Source organism: Mandrillus leucophaeus, unplaced genomic scaffold (assembly GCF_000951045.1).
Source record: "Mandrillus leucophaeus isolate KB7577 unplaced genomic scaffold, Mleu.le_1.0 Scaffold256, whole genome shotgun sequence".
Classification (NCBI taxonomy): Eukaryota; Metazoa; Chordata; class Mammalia; order Primates; family Cercopithecidae; genus Mandrillus; species Mandrillus leucophaeus.
The window spans coordinates 1836550-1851387 of NW_012102654.1; the positions used below are offsets into that span (position 1 = coordinate 1836550).

Below are 14838 nucleotides of genomic sequence, written 5' to 3' on the forward strand. Positions count from 1 at the left end.
GATTCAGAAGATGGAAACATTGTTCTGAAAAAAAAAAAGAAATATACTCATATGTGATATTTAAAACAGAGAGTTAGGTGGGGTGGCACACACCTGTAGTCCCAGCTACTAAGGAGGGTGAGATGGGAGGATTGATTGAGCTCAGGAGTTTGGGACCAGCCTGGGCAATATAGTGAGACCCCATCTCTAAAAGCAAAGAATAATAAAATTGTGATATAATTATTTTTTAATTTTAAAAAAATTCAAGGCAGCCATGGTGGCATGCATCTGTAGTCCCAGCTATGTGGGAGGCTGAGGCAGGAGGATCGCTTGAGGTCAAGAGTTTAAGGCTGCAGTGAGCTATGATCATACCACTGTATCCCAGCCTGGGCAACAGAGCAGAGCCTGTCTGAATTTTTAAAAAATAATTCATACATATCTCTATAAATCGGTGTGTTAACCACATCAGTCAGTTTGTCATGCAACTGAAACATAACTGTTTTCTAAAGAGTCCTGAGGGAGGAACCCTGGTCTCAGTGGGTCAGTAACCAGTGTGGACCCCACTGTGTGCAGAGCATCATAGGGGAATGCTGAATGAATGAGAGGCCACGCTGCTCCACCATCTCTCTCGGAGCAATGGAAGGCCCATGTCGTGTTCTTTATTAACTCCTGGAGAGCAAGCCCTATCCCCCATGGTGCTCATGTGTGGTTTCTTTGTGCTCATGTTTGTAGCAGCTAATTGTCCACCTTCTCGCTTTGTCCCGTGCCTTGTGCTTCTTTGCTTTTCCTGAATAGGTCCCTGAGGGTCTGTGTGCCAGCTCTCCTACGCTCACCAGCCCTATGGAGTATCCATCTCCCGTTAACTCACTGCACACCCCACCTCTCCACCGGCACAATGTCTTCAAACGCCACAGCATGCGGGTAAGAGGGCTCTGCATGCTGGTCCCTGCCCGGACTGAGGAGGCTGCTGGAGGGAGGTGGCCGGGGACACTGGAAACCCCACGTCCTCAGCTCAGGAGGGCCCTCCTTGCTCCCCTGCACCAGTCAGGCCACCAAGCAGGAACTCTCTGACTTCCTTCCTTTTGCAAACACATCAGAGGATGGCGGCCACACCAGGCCCTGCTCTGGAGGACACCAGCTGGACCTAACCTGCCCTTGGCCATGCTGGTGCTATGGCTGGAGATATACAAATCTCTCCCTCTCCTGAGCCCCAGGGGTAGGGAGATCCCTGGCAGCATGGAGGCTCCTAGGCAGGGCACAGCACAGCTTAGTGGTGCTTGAGAGTAAAGGATCCTTCCTACCTGATGGCTTTGGGTGTGAAATCTCTCCTCAGTCAAAGGAAAGGCTTCCTTGTGGCTTTTTTCCCTTCTGCTTTTGTTCAGGTTGCTGCTGGGTGAGGAGTTGAGGGTTAGTGGGAATACAGGCTCATTAACTGGCTAGAGCAGGGGCCTAAGCCACCTCTCTTGTTAGCTCTTTGTCACTGGGTGTTGTTAACTGCTGGTGAAGCCCCAAGTGCTTCATGGCTGGCTTCTGATTGTCAAGTCTTGTGTGAAAAAGACACTTTTGCTTATAACCAGATGCCCACTGGTCACCAACCACCTTCTTCCATACAAATGGCCCCTGGTGGTCAGTTGCCATGAACACTTGATCTATGTTACTAAACCAACTAAAACACACTAAAACACTTATTTTAGCTCTAACTCTGCATACATGCATAGTATTTCAGGCTCACTGAACATGACTAAACTTTTTTTTTTGAAAAAATTAGACGTTTATCATAACATATTTGGAAGATACAGGCAAGTATGCTGATATTACTTTCGTGCCATTATGCTTAATTTAGTAGAATTTTGAAATGAGCATGATAACTTAGAATTCCAGGCACTAAGATTTTTTTGTGAAATAAATTTTCCTCTGACCTACCTCGTGTTTCTCTTTTATATTAATTTAACCAATTTCTGTCTTTGCATATGCTTAACAATAATAAAACTACATTTTTAAGCATGTGCTATAATATAGGCCGTGTTCAGTTCCTCCACCCTCCTGCCTTTGACTCTCTATTCATAATTGATTGTTTTAGTAAGTTTTGCTTTAAATTGTGTTATTTTAGAATGAAGCTATTTGCACATTTGAGGGGTAGCATTGCGTTTATCCAATTCCTGCTTCTCCACAAGGACCTTGTTCAGTTCCATAAAGCGATTGTGTAGTAGGAAAAAAGACCTTTTGTATCAGGGCTTTAGAAGTAATTGCCATAAGGAAAATCTGCCTAAAAGAACATAATGAGCATGTCTTTAAATAAACAAACCCAAAAAAGTTAAAAACATAAGCTCCATTTTATGACACAGATCAGAAACACTGAGAAAGTCTCTTCCAGGTAGAATGCTGAGAAGGTATAATAGGCTCCTCACAAAGCATTTGGAAGCATTTAACAAAAATTCAGAGGTGATTTTCCCAGAAAAACAACTTTTCTACTGAGTGGCTCTATAGTCTGACTCATCAGGGAGTCTGTGGGATGCCATACCAGCATTGGGATGGCAGCAGTCTCTCTCTTGAAGACCTCACAATTGAGCTTTAAAAATAATACAATTCAAGGCTGGGCACGGTGGCTCATGCCTGTGATCCCAGCATTTTGGGAGGCCAAGGCAGGTGGATCACTTGATGTCAGGAGTTTGAGGCCAGCCTGGCCATCATGGTGAAACCCTGTCTCTACTAAAAATACAAAAAATTAGTCAGGTGTGGTAGTGTACACCTGTAATCCTAGCTACTCGGGAGGCTGAGGCAGGAGAACACTTGAACCCGGGAGGCAGAGGTTGCAGTGAGCTGAGATCACACCACTGCACTCCAGCCTGGGCAACAGAGCAAAACTCTGTCTCAAAAAAATAAATAAAATAAAATAAAAATAAAAATAATACAATTCAATAAACAGTACGGCTTGCTGTGACTGGTGGACGCTGTCCTCGGTGCTGAAGGAGGGAGGCTCTGCTTTCAAAGCGCTTACAGTCGACCAGAAGGATCAGGCCAGGTACACACTTACCTGTGATGCAAGCCAGAAGGTCGTGGGTATCACAAAGTGGGAGTTCAGAGAGGAGGATAACCCTTTCCAGCTTCTATTTAAAAGCTGGGCCTTGAAAGATGGGAAAGATGTGGACAGGAGGAAACTGAGATTCAGGAAATAGAAGAGGCAGAGGCTTCAGTAGGAGCCAAGACTGAGTGGTGGGAAACTACAGGACAAGTGCAACAACTGTTGGACTACAACAGGAAGGGTACTTGTGGATGTTGAAATAAGGCCAACAGATGGGTCATAGCCAAATTATGGAAGGTGTCACGACTTACAAGAGTCTTTTTAAAACACCATGAGTACCCAATTCCTTTTAAGAATAGAATGTAATTAGCAATGTAAGTATCCATTATCTAACAAGAATATTGGAGATGCATTTCAGCAAAACCAACCTCAAAGAGATTCCATTTTTTTAAGTGTTCATTTTTCTCCTTGAGTTTTATTATGAAATTGGAAGGCATCAGGATGTCTCCTAATCTGTGTTTGTTAAAATACGTGGTATGATCAGGCCTGGGGCATGCTAGGCATTTTAGTGGTGGAATCTTCTCTCAACACTTATAAACTTACAAATACTTATAAATGCTTGTAGAATTTTCTTGATTCTAGTAACGCATCCCACTGGTACTTAACCAGTATATTAAGTACCATACTGATATGAAGAGTACTGGTACCATATTCTTCCTTAACCCATACATTTTTCTCACATCCAGAAATCCCTAGCTCTATATTTAGAACTTTTGACACTGAGTTCCTGTTTGTCACTATTTGTCAACAGCCTAGGGCAGCCATGCCATCATGTCTGCAGGTGTTGACATTTAACTGGGGATTTTTATGGCCTTAAAATGTCCTCATTTTGGAGTATCAGCCTCTGATCAACAAAACCTATTTCATTTTTATCAATTCCATGATTATAAAATACTCTTAAATGCTGGAATCTGTTTTCCTAAAATAAAGTCTAGCTCAGTGGTTCTCAGCTAAGTTGTTTTCCCTCTCAGAGGACATTTGACAATGTCTGGAGGCATTTTTGTCACAACTGGGGAGGTGCTATAGGCATATATTGTGGGGAGACCAGAGATGCTGCTCAGCATCCTACAATGTACAGGAAATTGTCCTGGAAATAAAGACTTGTCTGGTTCCAAATGTCAACAGTGCTCAGATTGAGGAGCCCTGGTCTAACTAGTATTTACTCAACCTCATGAGAACAAGAATATTGCACAGTTTAAAATCACTGTCCTCCCAGCACCCAGCCCTGCAACATAGTAGTTGCTTAATAAGTAATTGTTGAATAGATTAATGAATAAAGAATATTTCAGCAAGGAACCTAACTTGTGGGGAAACGTGTGATTAGAAATTGAGGTTAGTAATTGAAGCTCAGTGTGCACTAAGTAAAACATCCCAATATAACCACTTTTAAACCATATTGTAATATTCAAGGGTGTTTTGTAGAGCTTAGTGAGGAAAGTCTTTTAAGAGGCTTGGTAGGGATTATTGCTTGCTAAAAGTAGATAGAGATAATTGTTAGCATCTTCTGCAAGTGACTTGTATGCAAATGGCCACTTCAAAGGCAAGGAACTGAGAGACCTGCCAGCTTAGATGTCACAGAAAAATCCTGCCCTAGCAAAGGCAACTCCTGGGTTTTGTGCAATGAAAAGGATGCCAATAATATTCCTCCTCCATCTGTCCAGGAGGTCAGGGTCACCATGTGCTGCACAACAAGAGAAAAATAGTTTAGAGGCACTGAGCAGATATTTATACAAATGAACCATGGGGGAAGATTGAAGGAAAATAGGAAGACATGGAATACTTTCTATTTAGGAACTAGCAGCTAAAACTATGAATAGGTCCAATGCCCTAGAGGTAAGTTAAGGCAAGAGTTAGATTACTAGATCTAGGGAGAGGAAACATTTATCTTATCTCTATCAAACTATATTTCTTTGAATTTTGTTTTTCATGTTATCTATTAGTTCATGCATTTCTTCTAATCATTGGTTAAATAACTCAAGCTATGATTGCATTTATCTTATCTCTGTAGTGCTGTATTTCATGAAATTTTGTTCCTATTTTATCCCTTAGCTCATGTATTTCTCCTAACATTTAGTTAAATAACCCAAGCTATTATCTTAATAAAGAGTATGTCTTAATAGGAAGGCATGATTGGTGGGTGCATGCTGTTGCTTGTTCTCTCAGGCTCTGCTCATTCATGGACACACGTGGGACTGCACACCGTGAGGCTAGAGGCAGCACCCCTGTCTCTCAAAGCTTCCAGACCTGCCACCTTGGTCCTTAGGTGGAGATAGCATCAGAATGGTGTGATGCTCTCCAACTAAGCAAAGCCAGCCCCTTGGAAACACTTTGGATGCTTTTAGTAGATTTTAAAGTAGATTTTAATAGACTTTAATAGGTTTTCTTTTTTAAATCTATTAAATGACAACAACCATCACAAACACTGAGATAATAGTTTTCTTTTTTAAATCTATTAAATGACAGCAACCATCACAAATACTGAGATAATAGTAGAGCAGTCACTTGATAAAATATCATGAGCAGATCATGTAATCATTTGAATACAGCACATGTTGAGCAATATGGGTTCTTGGGTTTGGTATCACATTGCAACGCAGGCACATGCTTCGGGTTGATACCCAGTAACCATCTGCACATATAGCTCTGGGTTTCAGAACAAACTTATGAGAAAAAAGCAGCTGGCCAGGCCAAGGCTTGCTGCTGCCATGAGGTTCTTCAGAGGACTGTCCCTGCCTGAGTCTGAGAGCAGGGCTCATTGCATCCTCTCCCTTCTCTCTGCCGTCCTCCTAGGAGGAGGACTTCATCCGACCCAGCAGCCGAGAAGAGGCCCAGCAGCTGTGGGAGGCCGAGAAGATCAAGATGCGACAAATCCTAGACAAGCAGCAGAAGCAGATGGTGGAGGACTACCAGTGGCTCAGGCAGGAGGAGAAGTCCCTGGTGAGCACCCCAGGAAGGATGTCGGTGCCCTGCACCCATCTGTGTCCTCTTCCACCTCCCCAGGTGGCTGGGGCAAGGGTCCCCTGCATTCTTGGTGCTTTCAGCTCCAGAATTCTAAGTCCTTTGCTCTTGTTTCTTCCTCTGCAGGACCCCATGGTTTATATGAATGATAAGTCCCCATTGGTGAGTCGCCAGTAGAGGCCTCTTCCTTCATGCCAAGGCCTGGGAAGGCCTCGTTCACCATAGGACCCCACCCTTGCTCCTACCCCCGGGCCTGCCCAGCTCCTCCTCAGTGGCTTCCCGTGTTGGGAGGGTGTCTTTTCCTTTTCCGCCAACCCCTACGTGGCCCTTTTCCTGAAGTCTCCTGTGATTGCACCCTTAATGCTGTCTGTGGCCCTCCCCAAGGCCCCTCGGCCTCCCAGAATGGGAGCTTTGGGTCACAAGCTGCTCCCAGAAGCACCCCTGACCCCACGGCTATAATCTCTAAACACACAGTGGAGGGACTGGGGAATGGGTAACGGGGGAGGGGGTTGTCTCCAGAGCCGCATGAGTGACGTTCACGCTCTCTTTCCTCCTTCCTCCAGACGCCAGAGAAGGAGGTCGGCTACAGTGAGTGTTCCCGCCCTTCTTCGGGGGGTTTCCGCTTGGCACCTTGCTCAGAACCACCATCCTTGCCCACCGCCCAGGGCAGGGAGCAGAAGAGTCTGTCTGCGTTTCCTGCAGCATCAGCTGTGATTTAATTCAGAGCACGTGGGGCGGGCCAGCTTCTCCTCCACTCCCTCCACCCCATTCCTCTCCCCGTCCAGCGCCCTGCCCATCTCTCTCTCAGCGGCCACATCCTCAGGCCCCTCCTCAAGTCATCCCCCTCCTGCATTAGTTTGGACGAGTTGGGAATTCTCTCTTCCTTATTTCCTGCTCTGCCAGAGGCTCCTGCGGGGAAAGTTAAGCAGTGCCACCTGCCTCTCCCAGTTCAGATTCATCTTCTGTAGGCCTGAGGGACAGAGGAGAGAAAGTGGGAGGGGCAGCTGAGCCCTCAGGCTCTCTCTGGAAGACCCTGTTGAAGGCAGGGAGGGAAGAGCCAGCAGTAAGCCCGGGGCCTGGAGGGGTGGCACTGAGGAGGAGCAGGATGACAGCAGTCACAGAACTGGACACAAGTCAGACATGGGCCTGGGACCATTTATTATCTTCTGAGGTACAAGGTGGTTAAGTAACTTGTCCAAAGTCACACAGCTAATAGTTAGCAAAGCTCAGATTTGAACCCAAGTCTTCTGACTTTAGGGTCCCTTCTGAGCTCACTCTCATCTTACAAATGAAAATTAAGGCCCTGGGAGTGTGAGCTGCCTGGGGTGGTCGCAGAGCTCTTTGGTGGCAGAGGTGAGAATAGAAGGCCAGGTGTGATGGCTCACACCTGTAATCCCAGCACTTTGGGAGGCTGAGGTGGGAGGATCACTTGAGCACAGGAGTTTGAGACTGGCTTGGCCATCATAGCAAGACCTCATCTCTACAAAAGATTAAGAATATTAGGCATGGTGATGCATGCCTGCAAGCCCAGCTGCTCAGGAGGCCGAGGCAGGAGGATTGCCTGAGCCTAGAAGGTTGAGGCTACAGTGAGCTGTGATCACACCACTGTGCTCCAGCCACGGTGACAGAGCAAGCCCTGTCTAAAAAAAAAAAAAAAAAAAATGGAACAAAGTGTGCTGAGTGGACTTGTGTATGTCTTTGCTTTTCAAAGTGGGAGTGAATAGCATGCTTCTGCTGCAATTTTGCTTCCTTCAGCCCCAAACACTCCGGGAAAACCATTAGAGAATCCACACAAATGTACTCCATGAGCTGCTGTCTCCCCAGGGCGGGGGCACCACAGGCACCTGCTGGCTTCAGCGAGAGGTTTCTTCCCTTCAGATTACCCAGCACTGTCCCTCAGGCCTTGTGTCCATCAGGCAGGAACCCCAAGCCAGAGCTGGGGCACCACTGCAATCCCCCCATCTTGCTGGGACTTTGCCTTTTTCTTCCTATAAAAGGGACAACAGTGCTGTCCCTGACGACTGCGAAACCAGAGAGACCAGGAGGTTCTTTCTCCTTCCTGCTTCCTGGATTCAGAGTTAATTTCCCTGAGGTCTCCTGGTGGTAGAGGGGAGGGGGTTCATTTGATGTCAGCAGGTACGAAGGGAAGGGTTGGAGTGCTGAGAACTGCCCCCCACTTGCTGTTCTTTTTGTTGCAGTGGAGTTCACAGGGCCCCCACAGAAGCCCCCAAGGCTGGGCGCACAGGTATGTGTTGGCTCCGCTGAAAGTGATAAGAAATGAGAGTGAGAGTTGCACAAGACTGAAGACCATGGACTATGAAAGCTTCACAGTTCTCAGAATGCAGCGCAGTGTCCTCATTATACAGATGAAGCCCGGGGCAGGGGGAGTGGGGTGGGGTGCCTTGCCTAAGGCCACACAGCTAATTCATGAAAAAGCAAGAGGAAGAACCAATCTCCCACCCTTCCTCCCCCTCCCAGACTTGGAGTAGAATCCCTGGTCCAGCCTCAGGGAAAGGGATGTGGGTTCCCTCCCTCTTCTGAGCCTCCTCACTTGGTTTCCATTTTTCTTACATCCATCTGGGGTGGTAGTGGCTTTCTTTCCTCTGGAACAGTGATTCTCAGCCTTGGCTGTCCATTACAATCACCCAAGGAACTTTGAAACCCTCTGCACAGGCCAGGTGCAGTGGCTCACACCTTTAATCCTAGCACTCTGGGAGGCCATGGCAGGAGGATTGCTTGAGCCCAGGAATTCAAGACCAGCCTGGGCAATATAGCAAGAACCCGTCTTTACTAAAAATTGTTTTTAAAAATTAACTGGACTTGGTGGCATGCCTGCTACTCAGGAGACTGAGGCGGGAGGATTGCTTGAGCCCAGGAATTCAAGACCAGCCTGGGCAATATAGCAAGAACCCGTCTTTACTAAAAATTGTTTTTAAAAATTAACTGGACTTGGTGGCATGCCTGCTACTCAGGAGACTGAGGCGGGAGGATTGCTTGAGCCCAGGAGGTCAAGGCAGCAGTGAGCTATGACTGTGCCATTATACTCCAGGCTGGGCAACAGAGTGAGACCCTGTCTCTTCAAAGAAAAAAAGCCTACCTGCACCCTATGTCCAGGCGGTGGTTCTATTAGTCTGTTGTGAGGCTACCACTAGTATTTTGTTAAGGCTCCCTGGCTGGAAACTGCCCCAGAAGTGGACAGGGGCAATGCATCATGGGACAGGGCATGATTGTTCTAGAGAATAGTCCTTTCAAATCGGGCTGGTGGTGGAGGTGGCCGCAGTAGTGCCTGCCCAGGAGAGAATGGTGCCACGCGCTGGCTCTCCTCCACTCACTGGCCACCTGTGTCTTCCCCTCAGTCCATCCAGCCCACAGCTAACCTGGACCGGACCGATGACCTGGTGTACCTCAATGTCATGGAGCTGGTGCGGGCTGTGCTGGAGCTCAAGAATGAGCTCTGTCAGCTGCCCCCCGAGGGCTATGTAGTGGTGGTGAAGGTGAGAGCAGGGCCGGGTCGGGGAGGTGGAGGCAGCTCAACTCCGCCCTGCAGGAAGGAGAACTGCGCTTCCTGTTGGCTGGCCCAGCAGATCCTGTTAGAGCAAGCTGGGCCAGGGGAATTGAGTCCCAGGCCACTCATGGGGCCAAGCACCACCCCAGGAGAGCTCTCCCCAGGGGAAACCTGGCTGTCTCCAAAAGCCACGAGTGGCAGCCATCCTGCCCCTTTCTCTCCTCAGAACGTGGGGCTTACCCTGCGGAAGCTCATCGGGAGCGTGGACGATCTCCTGCCTTCCTTGCCGTCGTCTTCACGGACAGAGGTGAGTGTCCTATCCCAGACAGTGCCATAGGCTGTTGCTTTGCTCCTGCATCCCCACCTGTTCCTGCTTATGCTTCCATGAGAGGCTCACGAGGGCTGCCTGGGCAACATCATGTCTGTCCACTGAGTCCCCACCAGGTAGGTTCTGTGTGGCTCATCCCATCAGCTACCACCAGAGGGCTGAGAGGGCACCCAGGGACCTGGCCAGATGCTAGCGGGGATTTCCTAGTTCAGGTCTCCAGAAGATGGCAGTGAATTCTTACTGAGGTTATGCTAAAGGGGACACACCTTCCTTTCCCCCCTCCTATTATCGTTTGTCTGGTTGCCTTGCCGTCTGTGTTAAGATTAACATGGATGAGTCATAGAAATAGCACTTAAGATTTCTTTAATTATTTAATCTGATTTTCTTTATTTAAATGAGAAGCAATCACTGAAAATCAAAACAAGAGTCTTGGTGCTCCACGAGATGGTACCTGCGGTAGGGAGAGTAAAGGCCCCCAAAGATGTCCACATCCTAAGCCCTGGCACCTGGAAACATGCCCCCTTCCATGGCAAAAGAGACTTCGCAAATGTGATAAAGTTAAGAACCTTGAGATTGGGAGATTGTGCTCAGTTATCAGACTGGGCCCAGTGTTGTCACAGAGATCCCGGGATCAGGGGTCCTGATCTTACAGGGATCTCTGTGACAACACTGGCTGGGTGTGGCAACTCACATCTAGAATGCCAACCTTTGGGGAGGCCAAGGCAGGTGAATTGCTTGAACTCAGGAGTTTGAGACCAGCCTGGTCATCATGGCAAAACCATACAAAAATTAGCTGGGTGTGGTGGCCTGTGCCTGTAGTCCCAGCTGCTCAGAAGGCTGAGGTGGGAGGATAGACTGAGCCTAGGAGGTGGAGGCTGCAGTGAGCCGTGGTCACACCACTGCACTCCAGCCTGGGCAGCAGCGACACCCTATCTCAAAACAATAAATAAATAAAACAAGAGGGAGGCAGTGTGTGACAAGAGACACACGGTCAGAGTGACAGATGTGATGGATGAAGGAGGTCGCAGGCTAAGGACGGCGGCAGCCTCTTGGAGCTGGAGAAGGCGAGGAACAGGTTCTCCTCTGGAGCCTCCAGGGAGAACCAGCCCTGTGGCCACTTTGACTTTAGCCCAGTTGGACCCACTTGAGACTTCTGCCCTTCAGAACTAGAAGACAATAAATCTGTGTTGTTTTGCACCACTAAATTTCTGGTAATTAGTTGCCAAAGCCATAGGCACACAACACAGTGCCATGGGACGTTTGTTGGTTGTCCGCCTGGAGCCCTTTGATCCCCTGCTTCCCAGCGGCCAGCCCTGCGGCACAGATGACTACCACATCCCGCCACTGTCCCTACTGTCAGTGGCTGCCCAAGGCAGGAGAAGGCAGGAGAGTTTGGGCCAATTCCTGGCCTCTCTCTCAGGGGCAGTGACAACCCATGCAGGAGCCCTAGGTGGGGCTGTGGGGCTGTCTCATCTCAGTTAAGAGCTCCTTACCCTTGGGATGCCAACCCATTCATTCATTCATCTACTTCATTTGTAAATACCTCTTGGGCACCAGCTACGAACAGGCACACCTCATTTTATTGCACTTTGCTTTCATTGCACTTCCCAGATATCTCATTTTTCACAAATTGAACATCTGTGGCAACCGTACAATGAGCAAGCATATTGGTGCCATGTTTCCAACAGCACGTGCTCACTTTGTGTCTCTTCACATTTCGGTAATTCTCACAATATTTCAAACGTTTTCAGTATGATTACAACTGTTATGGTTGGTGATTGGTGATCGGTGTTATAACTATTATGGTTGGTGATTGGTGATCGGTGATCAGCGATGTTAGGATTATAATCATTTTGAGGGGCCATCATAAACTGTGCCCACAGAAGACTTATCAATAAATGTTGTGTGTGTTCTGACTGCTCCTCCGACCATCCATTCCCCTATCCTCTCCTTGGGCCTCCCTTTTCCCTGGGACACAACAATATTGAAATTAGGCCATTGAATAACCCTACAGTGGTCTCTGCATGTTCTAGTAAAAGGAAGAGTCGCCCACCTCTCACTTTAAATCAAAAACTAGAAATGATTAAGCTGCGTGAGGAAGGCATGTTGAAAACCAAGACAGGCCAAAAAACAGGCCTCTTGTCCCAGTTAGCCATGTTGTGAATGCAAAGGAAAAGTTAGCTACTCCGGTGAACACATGAATGATAAGAAAGTGAAACAACCTTATTGCTGATATGGAGAAAGTTGGAGTGGTCTGGAGAGAAGATCAAGCCAGCCACAGCATCCCCTTTTCCCAAAGCCTAATCCAGAGCAAGGCCTTCAATTCTATGAAGGTTGAGAGAGGTTCAGGGAGTTGCAGAAGAAAAGTTGGAAGCTAGCAGAGGTTGGTTCATGAGGTTTAAGGAAATAAACCACCTCTGTAATATAAAAGTACAAGGTGAGGCAGCCAGTGCTGATGGAGAAGCCACAGCAAGTTCTGCAGAAGATCTAGCTAAGATCATTGATGAAGATGGCTCCACTAAACCACAGATTTTTCAGTGTAGATGAACGACTTTCTATTGGAAGCAGATGCCATCTAGGACTTTCATAGCTAGAAGAGAAGTCAATGCCTGGCTTCAAAGCTTCAAAGGACAGGCTGACTCTCTTGTTAGGGGCTAATGCCGATTGAAGCCAGCGCTCATTGGCCATTCTGCAAACCTTAAGGCCCTTAAGAATTAACCTAAATCTACTTTTCTTATGCTCTATAAATGGAACAATGAACCCTCGATGACCGCACATCTGTTTACAGCATGTTTTACTGAATATCATAAGCCCACTGTTGAGGATTAATGCTCAGAAAAAAAAAAAAAAAGAGATTATCTTCAAGTATTACTACTCATTGACAATGCCTCCACTCAAGAGCTCAGATGGAGATATAGAAGAAGATTAATGTTTTCACTGCATCCATTCTGCAGCCCATGGATCAAGGAGTAATTTCTACTTTCAACTTCTATTATTTAAGAAATACATTTCTAAGGCCATGGCTGCCATAGATAGTGATTTCTCTTATGGATCTGACTAAAGTTCATTGAAAATATTTTGGAAAGGATTTACCATTCTAGATAATATTAGGAACATTTGTGATTCATAGGAAGAGGTCAAAATATCATTAACCATTTGGAAGAAGTTGATTCCAACCCTCATGGATGATTTTGAGAGGTTCAAGGCTTCAGTGGATGGCTGAGTGGTGGCTCATGCCTATAATCTCAGCACTATGGGAGGCTGAGGTGGGAGGATCAGCTGAGGTCAGGAGTTTGAGACCAGTCTGGCCAACATGGTGAAACGCCATCTCTACTAAAAATACAAAAATTAGCCAGGCATAGTGGCAAGTGCCTGTAATCCCAGCTACTCAGGAGACTGAGGCAAGAGAATTGTCTGAACCCAGGAGGTGGACGTTGCAGTCAGTTGAAGTTGCACTACTGCACTCCAGCCTGGGCGACAGGAGCAAAGCTCAGTCTCAGAAAGGAAAAAAAAAGATCAGACTCGCATTTTAGAAAGCATAAGGGGATGTTTCAATGAAGGGATGGTCAGGCTGGGTCTACACAGGGTCAGCTGGGTTCTGAGATGTCAGTCCTTGCAGACCTGACTCCACCCTGCACCAGGTGTTGCATTCAACCCACTCCTAAGTCTGATTTGCTTCCAGGGAACTTCTGATTGCCTCGGCCAGCATGCAGGTGGACACCTCTGTGGCTTCCCTATCCTCCAGGCATAGACTTTGTGGCCCCTCAACCTGTCCTGTGTGATCTTCCTACAGATCGAGGGCACCCAGAAACTGCTCAACAAAGACCTGGCAGAGCTCATCAACAAGATGCGGCTGGCCCAGCAGAACGCCGTGACCTCCCTGAGTGAGGAGTGCAAGAGGCAGATGCTGACGGCTTCACACACCCTGGCCGTGGACGCCAAGAACCTGCTCGACGCTGTGGACCAGGCCAAGGTTCTGGCCAATCTGGCCCACCCGCCTGCAGAGTGACGGAGGGTGGGGGCCACCTGCCTGCATCTTCCGCCCCTGCCTGCCATGTACCTCCCCTGCCTTGCTGTTGGTCATGTGGGTCTTCCAGGGGGAAGGCCGAGGGGAGTCACCTTCCCTTGCCACTTTGCACGACTCCCTCTCCCCACCCCTACCCCAGGCTGTACTGCTCAGGCTGCAGCTGGACAGAGGGGACTCTGGGCTATGGACACAGGGTGAGGGTGACAAAGATGGCTCGGAGGGGGCACTGCTGCTGCCTGGCCACTCCTCCCTACGCCAGCCTGGTCCGTGCAGGGGGCTCCTGGGGGTGGGGGAGTGTCACGCGGTGCCCCTAGCTTTATATATGGACATGGCAGGCCGATTTGGGAACCAAGCTATTCCTTTTCCTTCCTCTTCGGCCCTCAGATGTCCCCTGATGCACAGAGAAGCTGGGGAGAAGCTTTGTTTTGGGGGTCAAGCAGCCAGTGAGATGAGGGATGGGCCTGGCATTCTTGTACAGTGTATATTGGAATTTATTTAATGTGAGTTTGGTCTGGACTGACAGCATGTGCCCTCCTGAGGGAGGACCTGGGGCATAGTCCAGGTACAACCTAATTGGGAGTCCAGGCACAGGACGCTGTGTTGTCAGCAAACCAAGCATCAGAGGGAAGAAGCAGAGAGATGCGGCCAAGATAGGACCTTGGACCAAATCCACTCTCTTCCTGCCCCTCTTTCTCTCTCTTCCTTTACTTTCCCTTTCTTCTTTTCCCTCTTTTCTTACTCCTCCTTTTTCTCCCCCCGAGCCCCGTTCTCATCTGCACCCCATTTTCTCGCGTGTTTGCATAAACATTCTTTTAACTTCTTTCTATTTGACTTGTGGTTGAATTAAAATTGTCCCATTTGCTTTGCGGTTTGTTTTGTTTGTTTGACCCGCCCTTTGTGGGAGAATGGGGACTGTGAGCCAAGCCTTGGAAGAAACCGATTGTGTTCATGTTGGACGG

General features: G+C 48.0%; 1 protein-coding gene across 2 annotated transcripts in view; it reads left to right on the top strand.

Annotated features, from left to right (window-relative positions):
• Positions 1–14745, top strand: part of PTK2B (protein tyrosine kinase 2 beta) — a 137283-nt gene extending 122538 nt beyond the window's left edge. Inside the window, exons 25-31 of one of the 2 annotated variants that reach the window (XM_011983866.1) lie at positions 5852–5998; positions 6146–6181; positions 6583–6607; positions 8218–8264; positions 9376–9513; positions 9751–9831; positions 13646–14745. In XM_011983866.1, coding sequence (XP_011839256.1) covers positions 5852–5998; positions 6146–6181; positions 6583–6607; positions 8218–8264; positions 9376–9513; positions 9751–9831; positions 13646–13861 — 690 coding nt within the window. In that variant the 3' untranslated portion in view covers positions 13862–14745. The remainder of the gene's footprint in view (positions 1–5851; positions 5999–6145; positions 6182–6582; positions 6608–8217; positions 8265–9375; positions 9514–9750; positions 9832–13645) is intronic. The other variant, XM_011983867.1, reaches the window with a different exon arrangement.
• The last annotated feature ends 93 nt before the right edge of the window (positions 14746–14838 follow it).